Source organism: Poecilia formosa, unplaced genomic scaffold, assembly GCF_000485575.1.
Source record: "Poecilia formosa unplaced genomic scaffold, Poecilia_formosa-5.1.2 Scaffold215, whole genome shotgun sequence".
Classification (NCBI taxonomy): domain Eukaryota; kingdom Metazoa; phylum Chordata; class Actinopteri; order Cyprinodontiformes; family Poeciliidae; genus Poecilia; species Poecilia formosa.
This window is the reverse complement of record NW_006800154.1, coordinates 676806-693933: the sequence shown is the minus strand read 5'-3', so window position 1 is coordinate 693933 and position 17128 is coordinate 676806. Positions and strand designations below refer to the sequence as shown.

The window sequence follows — 17128 nt, the reverse complement described above, 5'->3', positions numbered from 1 at the left end:
GATTTTAAAAATCCACTCTTGTTTTTGTGTGTGTGTGTGCGTGCGTGCGTGCGTGTGTGTGTGTGTTGCAGTTCTCAGTAAGCATTGCACTTTGTTGCTATCCTGCCATCCTCATTTATTAATGGTGGCAAGATAAAATTAGGTTTACATCGAATCTTGCCATAGATAAATTTATTTTAACATTGTTATCATCAATTTAACAGATATTATTTGGTGTTTACCAAGGTTACCAATAACATAAAGTCTGCTGGTGCAGCAGGGGTTGGCAGCAAAGTTGTATAAATCAGTAAAATGTAAAAGATAAGTCAAAACCGATTGATAACAGCAAGAAAAAGTAACGATAAAGGAAACCGCTCATGCCACAAAGAAAAAAAAACCATTGCACGTATTTAGATTTTCACCAGATTTACTGTGACGCTTTCTTAAACATTAGAAAGCCTATTTGTAGTCAAATGAATACCACACGTCTTCATTCTTACACAGCCTTTCTGATAGGAGCGTCATAGTAGCGACTGCTTGCTGCATCCACAAGGTTACCACAGTGGATGTGATGTTTTCCAGACACATGTTGGGGAAATCTGATCTGTTATTGGTCCTAACAAATCTCGCTACAGTCCCGCTCTCTCTCTATAAAATCAACACTATGTGTGCACTGTGTGTGAAAAGCGCAGGGTTCTGAGTTCGAGGGGGTATTGTGTGTTTGACACTGCTGTCAGACACTGTTTACTGCGTTGACAGCCAAACTGTACACGACCATGTGCAGGGTACATGAAGAGCTGTGTTTCGTATTGATTGCATGGTTGATTCGGATGGTAAAAGGGTTAAAATATTGAATTGACTCCTTTTTTTTTCTGAGTTTTTTTTGTTTTTTTTTTGTATTTTCTGAGGGAAACATTTAGAATAAAAACTACCTAGGAGACGTGTTCTCAGGAGGAAGCCTTTGTCCTACAATCAGCAAGTTGTATTGAGTTGAACGGTGTTAAACTTTAGTCTGTAGGCTGATGTAAGCCTGAAATTCAGACTGTGCTTTCTGGATGCATTAGCTGTTAACACAGGGAATCTTCAACTTAATTAATGGAATGACTGAGAGTGCATTCACAATTAATGATTTAGCTTTTTCATTTAATTTGATTTAAGCCGTCCAGAAGATCCGGCTTTTACATGGAGGAAATGGCTCTTATTGCTGTGCTTTTTGTCTCACTCGCTTCCTTCCTCTCTTGCTGAAGAAAATGATCAACTTAGACAAAAAAGTGTCTTTTTTTTTTTTAGTAAGTTAGCTCTTATAAGTCTCATATTTACTGAAATATACTAACATCTTCTCAGTTTCAAGCTGGGTTGGGTTTCTGTTTTATCCTCCTTACACACACACACACACACACCCACACACACCCCACCACACAGCGCTATTCTTTGCAGCGCTGGTTTTATGGCGTGCGTACATCCTTGTCACATCAGCATGGCTTTGCATCTTGTCTGTGAGCTTATGTGACGGAAGATCAGCGACAACAGTCTTTTCTTTTCAGTGTCAGCCGTCGCTGTCTCTCTGTCACACTGGGCCCATTATAACGCCACTGATACAATAATCACTTTACTACAAGCCCTGCTTCTGGCTCTTTAGCTTAGCAAGAAGACAACCTCGGTTAGCCCTCCGGACCGCCGAGGTTTGTATTTGCCGATTACAGAATAACAACCAGATCAGTGCGTAAATGTCAGCATGAAATAATATAGAGGATTAAAACATGACCCCGATTTTATACGTTTTATAACACTTTTAGGTTTGTTTTGCACCAGCATGTTTATTTCTAGAAATCCCTCTTCAAAAGGTCGATGTCCATGAGAATCTTTTTTATGTCCATGCCAGATGACTTGTCGCTCTCTTTTGTTTAAGCTTGAGAAGTTTCTCTTCTTCTGGACCCCGTAAGCCGTCCACATTTGCTCCGTGAAAGGGTGTCGAAAGTCGCGCCTGCTTAGCCTGTTTGATCAACCCCAACTCCTTTTTTGCCACATTTACACATGAAACCAAAGCCGGCTGAAGGTTTTATGAGGTCCTGCTGAATTTAGTTTGAGAGTCCACTTCTGGCCACCGCAGCACAACGAAGCTCCCGTTTATATTGTCTCTGTATATATATATTTTTTTCCTTTTTTATCTTTTATGTTGCTGTATTTCTGGACTCTGCGTTTAACCCACTCTCGAGTGAGGAAGGCAAAGTCTAGTTTATTGTTGCGTTCTCATACAGCCATAGTAAGTATTTTATAGCATATAGCATATATATTTGTTGACGGTTTTAAATGTTTTACCAGCTCAGACACAAGCGGCAGTAGCAGTAACCATACATGCATAATTTCCAAGCTACGAAGGTGTTTTTCTTTGTATGTATACAGCCGGTGCATTCGTCATCTTGTCCTCTGTGTATTCAAACATCCTTGGGAACCCCGTCTTGCAGGGGGCCCAAAGCAGTTTAAAGGTTTGCTTATACCTCCGGCTAACTCTCCATAAATATTTACACATGCGTCTTTTCATCAATCTTTCTCTTTTTGAGCCATGCTTAAACATTGCTTAGATATTAGGCACTGCCACCTTTTTTATGCCTTTTCCACAAAATTATGCTTGGGGTTGTATGCACACGTGCATTTGTAGTTTAAAACATGGTTACATTCATTAAGCTTCATAAGAATAAGTGTTTGCATATTTTGCATTGAATGTTGGATTTAAATTATAATTTAATTTCCTAGTGACACTCTGTGACACTGTGGCTTTTTATGTAACTCTAAATTTAACAGTTGAGAACTGTTTCTCTTTGTGGTCTGTAATCCTGAAACACAAATTGCTATGAATGTATTGACTGTTAATGTCCTTTAGAGCTTAAAATAGTTTTTTTTTTGTTTGTTTTTTTGTAATAAAGCAAAACAAAAAATAATCCAACTTCAAACATTTTGTGGTATTTTTATTTAAAACACTACATTTTCACTAATTTCCCACCAACCAAAAGAAAGCTAACATTAAAAAAAAAAAATCTGATTTAATGTAAAAGGCATTAGCGTTTGTTAGAGCTGAACTTACAAGCATCGACTGTGTAATTGTGAGCACTAAATGTTTTATTTTACTTGAAATGACATGAGATGAGATTTCAACAAAAACAGACAAACAAAAAAACTCCAATCCAAGCCAGGATGAAGAAAATTCCACATTTTATGCTTTTTCTCTGCGTGGATTAAACGTGCACTTTAACTGTAGCACATCTTCAACTGACCCAGCAAATGACTTGCCAATATCTATTTAATTAACACTTACTTGACTGTAAAGAGACTCAATTATATCCATTAATTGGTAATCTGTTCATCCTCGGCTTTTAACCAGGAATGTTTTCACAGATGCAGGGAAGTGAAGGTCGGACGCTAAAATGTACCTATAAACTAAATGCGTAGAGTTTGTCGGTAAAGCTAACATTGCTAAATTACTAAGCACGCATTTATTAACCTTGCAGTTTGTGGGGTCTTTTTTCATGTGCTCCTCTTTTAGAGCTGACTGCAACTTTCTTCTCCTTTCTTTACAGTTCTTTCGTTACACCTTACACAACATGTGAACAGATATCCTACTAGTCAGCTCTGCTATTTTCTTCCCATTAGACGAGCGAGACATGAGCTGGAGGGCACAGCTATTCGCTTTAGCCGCAACTCTCTTAACACCTTTGTGGCGAGCCTCTCCCTCTTACCAGCTGTTAGGTCCATCAGTCACGAGTTTCTCCACCCCCTCTCTGTTGTGAAACATAGATATTAAAGACAACAAAGATACACCAGTGTCAACTTAATGATTGCTCATCTGATAATGTCTGAGGAGTCTATTGTCCAACAACAGCGGCAAAAATTTAACAGTGCCGTTTATTGGCCAGAGCATCATCTTAATGCACAATCTTCATAAAATGACGAATATCTCTGGTTTATGATGTAGAGCAAAAGAGCTTTGATAAGTGAAACATGACTCAGTCAACATCCTCAGGCTTTTTATTGTTGCCAGTCAACACGTCCGCTTCGAGTTGAAACAGGGCAGGTCTAATTGCTAAATCAGATTTGATTTGTGTGACCCCCGTTAAATCCAGCTGTGCTTATTTCTCACTGAAGATGTCAGTTTCTATAAAACAGAATGCATATTAAAGGTTCATTCATTTTAGTAATTCAGCAGATGTTACCTAACCCTTCCTCCAGACTCTGACTATTTAATTAACTCAATCTGAAAAGCTCCCGACTCTCTCTTTCAGGAGTTGTTATTAAAACGTTAATCCTACAATTGCAGCCCGCATCCTGTGAATGTGATTGTTTTCCCTGTTGATAATAGAGCTTTTAATGCCGCACTGTTTCCTTCCACTAAACTTTCAAGTAAAAAAATGTCTGGGTGCAGCACTCTGGACATGGCCAACTTCTTTAGTGGTGACCTTCTGTATCTTACTCTTCTTATGATGGGTTCAATGTCTGCTGGACAACCGTCAAGTCAGTACTTTCCCTCTGATTGTGTAGGAGATAACATAGAAAAACCTTTACAATACACGAGCTTCACATTTTAAACTGCATTACTAAATCAGTGAACTTCTCAGTGGTATTTATTGACATGGATATGTACTTAAATGACTCTTATTGCAAAGCCACCATATATATCTTTAGTGGAATTCAGTTTATTTTTGTTTTGCCATCTTTTCGTTCCGTTTACGTAACGTAGAGTCTGGTCTACAGAGTTTAGTTTCTGTGTAAAAACAGTGAATCGTTGCAGAAATCATCATAAATTTCAAAGGAATTTTATTCCGAAGGAATATGACACCAAAGCACAGGAAAGAATCTGGAGGCATCCTCCTTGTTTCACTGCCAAACCCCACGGAGATAAGCGCACACAGAAACAGGATTAGACCAGTTGACAGTGGGATTAGAGTTGTGGATAGGATTAAACACTGTGAGATGAGATTAGCATAATGCATACCAGATTAAATCTGTTATTGCTGCAAACTAAATTAGTCATGAGTCTTGGTGTCACGGAGGTACGAGGAGAAAGGAGCCTTTTGTTGACGACGCCGGAGGGGGGGAGTGGGGCCACCCTGGAAGCAAGAAGAGGAAGAGTTTTAAGCTGGAATGTTGTCATATGCTGCTCCCATTTCGCTTTTGTCCATTCAGATACAAGTCTCTGCTGAAGAAGAATACAGCTCTGTCATTTCAGCGACAACAGAGTCATCGTTGACTCTCTGGCCACTGCCAGAACCTTATAGGATTTCTGCACAGTGACTCTTCTTTTTAACTCCCACTGGGAAACGAAGCTCAGAGACGATTAAATGAACCTTCCGGGACTCGCTTCTCATACTTACATATTAAGCATTGGGAGTTTTTTTGTTTTTTTTTTAAATGAAACGCTGCTCGCTCAGATCAATACCTGCCTTATTGCACTGGATTTGCACATAATGAAAAGTAAGAAACTAACCTTGTTAGCACTCAGAGGAGGAAAAGTGGCACGGAAATCAACAGTGCGTTGAGAGGAGGACGTGTAGAAGGAGTCACATGAAAGTGTTTTGGTGTAGAAAGAGGTAACACATGGGAAGGAGGAGGAAGATGGGGGAGCATATCAGCAGAACGACAGAGAGGTCTAAGTTTGGACCCAGGGCTCCAGTGTACATGACATCTGACCTGGAGCATTTCTGAGAACCAACACACTTTCAAGTGTGAATAACTCATTGCTCTGCACATCTGTGTGGTTGCTGCTGTAACACATTTGCATTTGTCCGCGATTTGCAGTTTGCATCACATAATAATTCACCCAGGTTTTTTTTTTTTCTTTTTTCTTTCTTCTTTGACTATGTATACTAAACACTTTAAAATGTGTTTGGTTAACCTTACTGCAGTATGTGTGGTCCTTTTTCAGATAAGTACACCGTCCTTTTAACTCTGGTGTTGTATAAGTGAGGGCGATAATGCGCCACCGTGGACATATTTGAACTATTATCATAGATTAACACTCCCTCGCATCTCCGGAGCGTCACAAGCCCCAGCACATGCGGCGACGTCAACTCCCTGACCGCAGAACGTCAACACGGATCCGTGCGTGCGTCGCAACCCGGCAGGGAAGTAATCACAAGGGTACAGATGTGTGCTCGCCGTCCAATAAAGAGTTGCAGTTTTGCGCAGAAATTTAAAATGCTCTAAACTTTATTTAGTTTTATAAGAAAGATTACTTTTTGTACATTGTCCGCTCATTCAACCAGCTCTAGGTAACACGGGAATCTGCACATACATAGCATGCAGATTGATTTGATATATTTATATTCATACGTGCACGGGAGACAAAGAGACCAACCGCTGGGCCGGTTCCTTTGAGTCTCCGCCACTCTCCGGCAGAACAAAGCTCCTTTCAACGTGTGTGTGTGTGTGTGTGTGTGTGTGTCTGTGTCTGTGTGTGTGTGTGTGTGTGTGTGTGTGAAGAGTGGGGCTTTCATCTCTGTGTATGTTTGGACAGAAGACGGTGGAACGCAGGCCGCAGAACAGCGTAGCTTCACATCCCAACAGCAGCCGAATACCATCATACCACAACACTGGCGCAGCGAAGATGAGATACGTGAGGTGGATTCACATAATGGCCTTGGCAGCAGTTTGTGTAAAAGGTTTTTTTTCTTTGAGCAATTTATTTTGAAGTGGATGGTTTTGAAAATATAAAAGCTTACATAAGTAAGTCAAAAACCATTTCATTTTCTGCATAAAGCCAAATATAAAATATTAATGGATTACACAAAGCTGGAATTAAGAGGGGAAAGAATGGTAGCTGAAATATTAGATAACTTTTCCATCATTCAGTGTTTAATTTGTTTTCTTCATAGGTTTGAAAAGTTTGTTGTTTTTCTTTTTTCCAAATTGCACTAAATTTTACATTAGACCACTCCTGCTGTTAGGAGACTTTCTTAAGCCTCTAACTTAGGAAAGTTTAGAAACTCTAAACTGAGTTTAGTCTCTAAACAGCCTTTGGAAACCTTTTTACATCGTCTAAAAAGGTTTATAATCCTTTCAACGGCTCCAAATCCTTTAGAGTTAAGAGTCTCTAAACTGCAGGAAAAAAAAAAGGGAAAACAAAAAACCGGACCAAAAATTAACCCCCCCGACCGCCGCCGCCGCAAAACGCCAAGCAAACGCCCGAAAAAAAAACCGGAAGGGCAAAAGCAAAAGAAAAAAAAAACCCCCGGAATTGGGAAAAGCCTAAAAAAAAAAAACGATAAAAAGGGATAATATACTGCAACCCACAACGAGTTTATATTTACCACAAAACTAACCAGTAATTCTTGACATTTGACATTTTGCTGGATTAATTTGCATTAATGTGGGTGAATAACATGGATTCCAACAGTGCAAGACTGAAAATAAGGATTTCACAATAGTGACCATAACCTGTTGATCCTCCGAACACTCACAGGCCGATGCCGGGGAAATGGAAATCTGAAAAATGTCTTCCATATATAGGAGCTCCTTTCCGATTATCATTTAAACAGTAATCACAGATTTCAAGTCAACACTTAAGTTTTATTGCATTTATCTTATATGGCATTTCACTCGAGCGTGTGTGCATTTTATGAAATTTCGTTGCATGCTTCATCTCCTCCCAAAAAGAATGGGATTCGGCCACACCCTGCATTCTTTACACATTGCTTCACTGTTTGTTTAATTCCCACATACTTACAAAACCAGGGTGTGTGTCTGTGGGTGAGAGACAGCGAGTTAGAGGGGAGCGCGATCAGGGCGGGACGTGTTTTTACAACTTATCATCAAACAGTCAGCCCAGTAGCCGGTGGGATTATTGTTCCCAGTTTGGCCTGAGTGGATATCGCCTGGTCTGATCTCTACAGGAGAAGCTCAGACTTCCACAGATAGCACAAAAGCATGACCTGGAGTGAACCCGAAAAAGAAGGAGGTTGTCGATGATCGTAGGACAACGTTAGCTACTGTTGCATGTTTGCTTTATTTTATTTTATTTTTTTGACTAACAGATTAATATTTATATTTTCTCTGCTCACAACCTGAATTCACTCCTGGGAATCGGCTCACGACGCTGGTGAATCGTTCGGAAAGCGCGTCGTTGTAAGCATAAACATTAAGTATGGATCGTATTATTCAGTCTTTACGTCCCCATTATTGCCACCGATTTCCTCAAAGCATCCCCACGCAGGCTTTCTTAAGTGTGGCTGCGCTACACATTTCAAACATTTCATTTGCATGATTACATTTAAATTGCATCAGCGTCACAAGATGATATCCTCTTTTCGGTTTTTGCATCTCATAGTGGAGTCAGTCGGCGCATGGAAATATTGAAGACGACACCTCCATCATTTGTTTTCATTGAGAGTGACCTTTTTAATTACTGGCGTGGACATGGAACAAATTGGGCTGGTGTACAGACACACAGATGCATTTGAACTAATTATGGCTGCAAGGCGAGTAGTGATTTCTTCTCTGACTGTCTCTGTCTGCCAGTGATCAGGCAGGCTGCTCCGTTGCTGTGGACACCATCTGTAGCTACTCCTCAAGGCCGCTGATGTCACCATAATAGACACAAACACGGCAGCGTCTTCCTTTCGTCTCAGTCCGCATCACTTTCCTGCGCTTGACAGTCCCCCCATTTTTTTAAATCACTCCTTCTTCTTCTTCTCCTTCTTCTTCTTCTTCTGCAACTTCTAAGATTTCCCTAACGCAGCCTCACTCCGGCTCGCAGGGTTGCCGTGACTCCCGCTTTCTCTCATTCTCGTCACAGTCAGACTGGCGTTTCCTATTCTGGGCCCAGACTTACTTATTCAAAATGGCTACCTGTTCTGGTAGCAGGCATTTTCTTTGAACATCTCGACTAGATCAGGTCTGGTTACTTAGAATCTTTTTTTGTTGTTGTTGTTTTACTCATTCACATACGCTGCTCCAGTTGCCAACCCTGGCAGTCAGCGGTCGAGGTCATGTGGGGTGAGCGCAACATGATCTTTTATGTCTTTCCAGCCCACACCGCTCCCCCACCCCCTCCCTCCACACACACCACATTGAAATCACACCCACACTTTCCACCCCTCACCGCCTATCATTTTTATGCTTTGGACTACCTGCTTTCAACTCTTTTTTTTTCTTTCTCCTTTTTCATGCTCATGCACAGATCTTCTGCCACAGACCTGCACATCTCAGCATGTGGCTTGTCATAAAATTACATTTACTCGAGCACCGAAAGGACTGTTATGGAATAATAAAACCATTTCATATTCCTCTTCAAAAATAAAAAAAAAAGCTGGGTATTTCAAATTAAATTAGGCATTTTCCCAGTTTCCTGAAATTACAGGAGAATATCATTGGTCTTTGTTCAGTATATATATATACATATAAATACATGCTGTTATTTAGATTCATGCAATGCCTTGTCAAATTATTAATGCAACTTGAAGAGTTGAATATTCTGTCATGTTAAAACCACAAACTTCAATATTTTTATTGGTATGATAGGTCCCCAAGTGATGGATACTGCAAAGTGGCTAGAAAATGATACATGATTTTCAAAAATTATGCATTTCTTCGTATGCAATGCATAACTTCATATATATGTATATGTGGATACATATATCTGCACATATATGGGTATTTCATGTGTATCCAGCGCAGCCCAACTGACTTCTGAAGCTACGTGATTATGATGCCTCAGTGTGAATACAGTTGTCCTGAAGTTTTATTAATGAAAATGAGTGAAATTCAAATTGCATAATGAAGATTGAAGAACACAGCAGGCAGATATGTAGTTGTGCTTAAGGGGTTTAAAGCAGGGTTAGGTTACAAAACAATATCCTAAGATTCAGATGTATTGCGTAAACAATGTTCATTCCAGGATCAGGAAATTAGAAAAGTATGCCACAGCTGCAAAACTACCAAGATAAGGTTGCCTAAGTAAACTGTCTGAGGTGGGCGTTATTCAGAGAAGCAGTGAAGCGGCACATGTTAGATCAAGTGAAGCTCCAGAGATCCACCTCTCAGAATCTGTTGACGGGACAAGAATTGGCCATGCACTCTACAAATCAACCCTTCATGGAAGAGTGGCAAGACGAGAGCCACCGTTGAAAGAAAGCTATAAGGTGTTCTGTTCGTCCATGTAAGGACACCACAAACACGTAAAACACCGTGTAAAGGTAAACACCATACGAGGGCGAAACGTGGCGGTGTTCTGCACAGAGGCAGCAAAGTTGGTCAGGTTTTATACTGAAGGTGAATTAAGGTAAATTCAGGGCAACCCTGTAAGACAACCTGCTGAAGACTGAAAAAACACTTGAGACCTGGACCTTCCAGCAGAATACCTGCCCTCAGGGTACACAACCAGCGCTACAGTAGATACAGCATATTCATGTGTTAACAAGTCCAGGCTTAATTGCAACTGTGAAAAAGATTTCAAAACTGGTGTTCGCAAGTGCCCCCCACCCCCCGCCCCCGTCCAATCCGACAAAGCTGCACGAAAAAATGTGAATAAATTTCACTCTGTAGGCGCAGAGGCAAACACAGAAAGACTTGCAGCTATAAATGTACGAAAAGCTGATTCTTCAAAGTACTGACACAGGAGGGTAAACAAACCATGCTACAGTATTTTTACTTGTGAATATTTTTAAGTATTTCCTTCCTTTTCACAGTTGTGTATTACTCTGTGTTTTTCTAGCACACACAGAACATTTGTAGTACATCAAAGTATGTGGCTGCGACATGGCAACATTTTAAATGGTTTGAACAGTATGCATAAAAACTTTATGTCCGTATTTGTCAGTACATTATTGTTTTTTTTTTTTCATTTTCTTACATTTCTTTCATTTTCTTTCGTTCTTGCAACATGGGAAGTTACCTACGAGTTAAATTGTTGGCTGTACGTTTCCCTACAGCTAGTTTTAGTTCCACAGGCACATTTTTTATTTATTGCAGTAGGAGGGCAGGTTGTCTAAATATTAAAGCATCAAGCACATTTTTTCTTCTCTTTATGTGGTCTGCTTTCTACATTAGCCTGACATTTTTGGCACTTATTTAGAGCTGGGGAATGTAAACAGTTTTTGAACCAGATTTCGCGCTAGAATGGTACGTGACAGGTGCCATCATTTCCCACTTCCTCGAAGATTTTATCAGGAAACGGCCCACATCAAGCTGTAATTTATAATCCAAGCAGTGCAGAAGATCACAGGGCCTGTATATAGAGGTCCATAAATCCAATCCATGAATTCTTAATTGGTGTCAGCCTGCCATTAGCCACACATGCCGCAATATCCTTACAAGGAAATCCAGGAAGAGGCAGAGACGGCAGGTTTGAGCAAACAGAAAATAAATAAAACACCTTAACCGTTTTACGGTCACCCTGTTTTGCCTCAATAGTGGTTCTTGTTTATCCTCCCGCCTCCGCACCTGTCTGGTTCTCCAGTGTCAGTGAAAGTAAAAGAAGACTGAAGAGTGGGATATAGTCACGTCAACGTGTAGAGATAAATCCCGACTCTGTCAGCAAGAGATAGGTGCCACAGTTAGATAAGCCCTGCCGCTGGCCTGAAAGTAAACACACGCCTTTAATACATTGTGCACCTGGTCGTGAGTGTGTGTGTGTGTGTGTGTGTCCGTGCATATCGGACGCTGGTCGTACGAGCGTTACTTCCAAAAGAATGAACTCTCGAGTGCACAAAAAGCATAAATGTGTATGCATCCTTGGGCCTTCTGGCTGGGCGATTCTAGAAACTGAAAGTATAGAATGATATTTGCTACAGAAAGCAGAATGTGATCTCTGTCCTAAATAATTAGCCAGAAGCTTTGATGGGTCGACCTCTGCGTGACTCCTGGGATAATGTAGACGGGTCAGATGAGCACATGAGTATTTTTGGTGTCACTTAGACATGTTGTGTGCCTTAAACTAGATATCTGGAGAAAAACAGCACTGTATGTCAGTCATGACCCCTTGAGGCTGTTGCACACATGCTCACATGTCCCAGCTGGGACCGACAGAAATAGCAGGCTGTTAACAATTAGTGACAGACTGAGCCCAACTTGAATGTAACAGTCTGTCATTGACCAGATGTAATTTGTTTGAAACTGTGTAATGTCTTTTTTGTTTTGTCTTTTTTTTTATTAATGATAAATGCAGCAGAACTTGAAATATGTTGGTTTTCGTCATGTTCGCATAAAATATGGGCTGTTGTGGGATCTGAAAGATCTGCTGATAGTTACACCAGATAAATGTTTGTCATTTATTATTGTCGTTTTGGAGAAAACATCTGCTGTGTTTAAATACAGCTGTGACTCATTGGCATTTTTTTTTCTCCCGTATTTTTATTTCGTATCTTTGTCACTTCCTTAGGAACTTTGCACTTGTTGTGGATGCAGTTCATCCGACCGTACCTGCATCACTCATGAGTAATGCTGAATGTTGACACGTCTGTTTTTTTTGTTTGTTTGTTTTTGTTTTTGTTTTTTTTCATCTCAGGGCCGTTGTTCCAGGGAGAACTGCAAGTACCTGCACCCTCCTCCCCATCTAAAGACCCAGCTGGAGATCAATGGCAGGAACAATCTGATTCAGCAGAAGAATATGGCCATGCTGGCCCAGCAGATGCAGCTTGCCAATGCCATGATGCCCGGCACGCAGCTACCCCCTATGGTAAGAGGACAACACGAGTATGAAATACACCAAAGCGACTGCACAGTGACGCTGTAGTGACGTGGGAGAAAAGGAAAATACGATTGTCATTATTATTTTTTTTACAAATGAAAATCCAAAAAGATGGCATTCACTTGTATTCAGCAACACTGCGACACAACTTTGTTGGCTTCTGAAGCCGACGACAGAAGCCAAAGAAGATGACACTGAATTTTATTTAGGGGTCTCAGTTTTAAGGATGCTAAAAACAACAACTTTTACTTCCCTCAATTGTTGGCTACTTTGTGTTGGTCTTTCGCATCAACTCTCAATCAAACATTGTCAGTTAAACAACGACATGGGAAGCTGAAGTTTGTGTTTTTAAGGTGACAAATTGTGAAAAAGTTCAAATATAAACTTCTTTCATAAGGCCTTCCACGTAACTTCATCTCTCTTCAGCTGTTTTTGTCATTAGTTTGTATATTTTCTCAAACAGAAGGCTTGTGAATGCAAACAGTCTCACAATCAGAGTTTTTTTTTTTTTTACTTTTTGTTTTGTTCCTGCTCCAGCCCATGTTTTCAGTGACACCAGGCCTGGCGACCAACGCCAGCGCAGCAGCAGCTGCTGCTGCTGCAGCCTTTAATCCCTACCTGAGCCCTGTGTCTCCGAGCCTGATGCCTCCGGAGATCCTGCCCAGCACCCCCGTGCTCATGGCCTCCAGCCCCACCGTCAGCCAAGTTCCCAATGCTGCTGCTGCCGCAGCCCAGAAACTGCTGAGAACAGACCGGCTTGAGGTAACAGACAAAACAATGGGTGCAACCTGTTTATTTCTCTGCATTTTTTGTTTTCAAGGGAAAATGCTTCTGTTAGAAGGCAATCTACTGTATCCCAGTAAGACGTTCACTTTAACCAAATGTACTTTATGCAATGGGTAAATGTGAACATCACAGGTTTAATAGAAGATAAAAAACACAAAAAATGGGACTCTTTCTACTCGAAGGCCCAAGTCACAGGAGAAGTTGTCCTTCATGTCCCTGCTGCTGCCGTCTTGAGGTTTTTCATGACTGAAATCACCAGAAGAAATTCTGATTTGTGTGGAAATTGCTTTTGGTTGAGCAGAAAGCACCAGCAGTTCCCAGGCTACCAGTAACTGCAAAACATCAGCAAAGATATGACTCTTAAAAAAACACAGAAAATAATCTATAATCTCTGATGTTGAAAAATCTTCAATATTGCACTAGCAGATTTAACTCAATCTTGCTCATGTATTAGTTAGAAGACGAAGCATGCACAGCAACATTTCTATTCAATTCATGTTAGGTGCTAAAAGAAGGTTTTAGCTCTGATTTTAAAGAAAGTGCTGCCCTCTACTGTCTCAAAGGTAAACTTGAGAAGCTTCTGAAGATTAAACTGTGAATATTGTATTTGTTCATACTGGAAAAATGTTTACCTTTTAATAACAAACGGCATTAAACCACAAAGCATGCTGCTTACACCAGGTCTCCCCCCTCCACTTGTTTAACTTTTTTAAAGACATTTACTTAAAATCTCTTTTGTATGCCTAAAATCCTACTTGACCTCTGCTTTAAGCAAGTGGAACCATCAGTAATGTAACAAAGGAAAATAACATTAAGAAATTGGTAGATTTTAAATGTAATAATCTTGCCCAAAAATACAGTTTTAAGACCAAAACTCTTTAAAAGTGTAATACAACAGGAAAGCTAGCACATACCACTAAGTGTTCCAACTACTAAATGGGTTCACTATAATATTTTACATTTTTATCTTTACACATTTAACAAAATAGAAATATTTTAAACGCAGATTTTGTACCTTGTACTGTGTAGTTCTCTGTTTATTAGAATCTGTTATTAAGGAGAAAAAGGTGTGTCTGTCCTGCGCAATAAACAATTTATTACTAATTGTTTCATAGCTACAAATCAATATCAAAGCAACAGTAAATAAACGTAACAATTAACGTCATTATAACCTTAATAATCAACATGTTAGATACTTTTAGTAGCAGTAGGTGTTGTTGAGTCAAAGAGAAGCATTTCGATCATGTCGTACATATTTTTCTTTTCTTTTTCTTTTTTTTTTTACTTTTATTTACTACTTCGCAGCGTTTTGATTTTGACGTGGAAACTGTTTAACCATTCTCCCTCTGACTCATTTAGGTGTGCCGGGAGTACCAGAGGGGAAACTGCGCTCGGGGGGAGGGCGAGTGCCGCTTCGCTCACCCTGCAGACAGCACCATGATTGACACCAATGACAACACCGTCACTGTGTGCATGGACTACATCAAGGGCCGGTGCACCAGGGAAAAGTGCAAGTACTTTCACCCCCCGGCCCACCTGCAGGCCAAAATTAAGGCCACCCAGCATCAGGTGAACCAGGCCACGGCTGCCGCGGCCATGGTGAGCGTTCCCTTTCAGTGCGGTCGCACTCATTCAAATCCAGAAAAGACAGAGAGAGAGAGAGAGAGAGAATTTTGTATTTGCTAGCAAGTCTAGCCGTGTTGAGCCAAAGTTAATCACCTTCATGTTTGAACGTGTCTCGCCTTCCTAATTGGTTGTTGTGTAACATTTTCAGTTCTGCTTTTGCCAGGTCAAATATTAAAAGGTCTGCATGTTGGTGTGGGTAAAATCTGCTCTGTGCTGGATGACATGAAGAAAGATGAGACAACAGTGTACTGTAACCAGGACTACTGTCATGTCAAGCGTTTTTTTTTTCTTCTTCCTCATTTGTCAAACCATTTGTTTCGTTCCTTGTTCATCTCATCTCAGACCACGAGCAGAGAGTCCAGTTCCTTTTCTGTCCGTCTCTCTCTGCCTGGCCTCCTTTATGACTCCATTGTTTCTGTTGTTCCTACCTACAACTTCTCTTCCTCTTGATATTATTTGAAACGATTTCATTGTGCCTTCTGTCTTTTCCTGCTGTGATGGTGCCGGTGAATTAGTAGCGCAGCCACACGTCCCGTTTATCTCCACGTGCTTTTTAGTGGTGCAGCAATACAGAGAACATGGGGGTGAATCAGTGTAATGTCGACTTGATCGTGACGTGCACAGTGAAACGGAGAAATGTGAATTTACACCTCTGTACATTTTTTTTTTTTTTTGCTGTTTATTTGCTGAGGCTCTTTTCAAATGATGGTTGAATAATTTTCTGTTTTCATTTATTCCTGTGTGAAAATAACCACTGTAGTCCGGTAGTTATCATCTCTCTGATGATGATTTAACTGTTGAGTAGTAGAGCTAATGTCCACACTGTGCATGCCTTAGCCCTGTTATCCCCTTTGTATATTGCATTCCAATGATTTGTTTTTTTATTTTTGTTTTTTCTCACCTATACCCAAACTGCACTGCTGCCCCCATGATGCACCTCTGCTTGCTGGTTTATGTTAATGCGCTTGAACCCCATTGGCCCATTGCCATCATGTGCTCGCTGCCTGCTAATTAAGACTCAGTCGGCTGTCAAATCACTGAAGCGACCCCTCGACGCAACCTTTGACCTGGTACTATGACCTTTCACCTTTTAGCTTGGCACGCATGTGGCTTTGTTGTGCAGCAGTGTTTTAACCAAAGATACTTAGCTTTTTGTTGTTGTGTTTTTTTGTTTTGTTTTGTTTTACAATGTTCGTCTCAGTGCAGTGTGTGTTCTTCTCCTTCTTCTTCTTGTTACTCTATAACTGCTGCTTGTGATACAATGACTGTGGCCCGTTAAGAGTTCAAACGGTTTGTGTCAAATTTGCAAAAACACAAATTCACTGTTGCAGATTGTGGTAAAGAGCCACAGTCATTTCATCGCCTGCAGCCTGTCTAACAAAAGTTAGTGAGGGCGAGGGAAGTAGAGCTTCTATTAAAGTGGCATGGCTTCAAGTCTTGTGTGTCTAAATGTCAGTGTCAATCAAATGTGTGCATGTCTGTGTTGCTAGTGCATGGGTAATGGATCTGGGTGGGGGCTAGGCTAACCAAACAGGAGTGATCCCACATTAACAGGTTAGTTGTAACAAATGATAGTTCACTCATATCTTGATCTTGACACTAATCACCAGAAGTCAAGAATGGCCTAACGCCAAGTGTTACGCCTTGCAGTTATTTATTTGATTATTTATTTTCTTGGCTTTAAACCATTTTTGATAGATTTTTTTATTTTTTTTCTGAGAGTGAACCATCACTTAAACATGGCTTACACAGTTTATCATGGAGCTAGCAGTGCAGCCTCCCTTTCTCTGTGCTTACTACCTGTTCCACCTCGTTAGCAGCCTCATTGTTTTAATGGTTAATGCTTGCTTTATTAGTCAGCCTTATGTGTGTGTAAAGTTAATAATAAAGCCTTTTTTTATTAATATGTAAATGCCTGTCAGCTCATAGCTCCAGTAGGCATCATGCTCCTGCTTGTGTAGTATTTGTGTCAGACTGCTGCTTGCTTGCTACTGATGATATGATATTGTAATTGTTGTACACACAAAGATGTTGTGGCTCTGTTTCTCTGATGTTCTCTAA

General features: G+C 40.5%; 1 protein-coding gene across 5 annotated transcripts in view; it reads left to right on the top strand.

Annotated features, from left to right (window-relative positions):
• Window positions 1–17119, top strand: part of LOC103148960 (muscleblind-like protein 1) — a 37780-nt gene extending 20661 nt beyond the window's left edge. For all 5 annotated transcript variants that reach the window (XM_016679564.1, XM_016679566.1, XM_016679563.1 and 2 more), the window contains 4 exons: window positions 12473–12643; window positions 13193–13417; window positions 14801–15040; window positions 16084–17119. In XM_016679564.1, coding sequence (XP_016535050.1) covers window positions 12473–12643; window positions 13193–13417; window positions 14801–15040; window positions 16084–16146 — 699 coding nt within the window. In that variant the 3' untranslated portion in view covers window positions 16147–17119. The remainder of the gene's footprint in view (window positions 1–12472; window positions 12644–13192; window positions 13418–14800; window positions 15041–16083) is intronic.
• The last annotated feature ends 9 nt before the right edge of the window (window positions 17120–17128 follow it).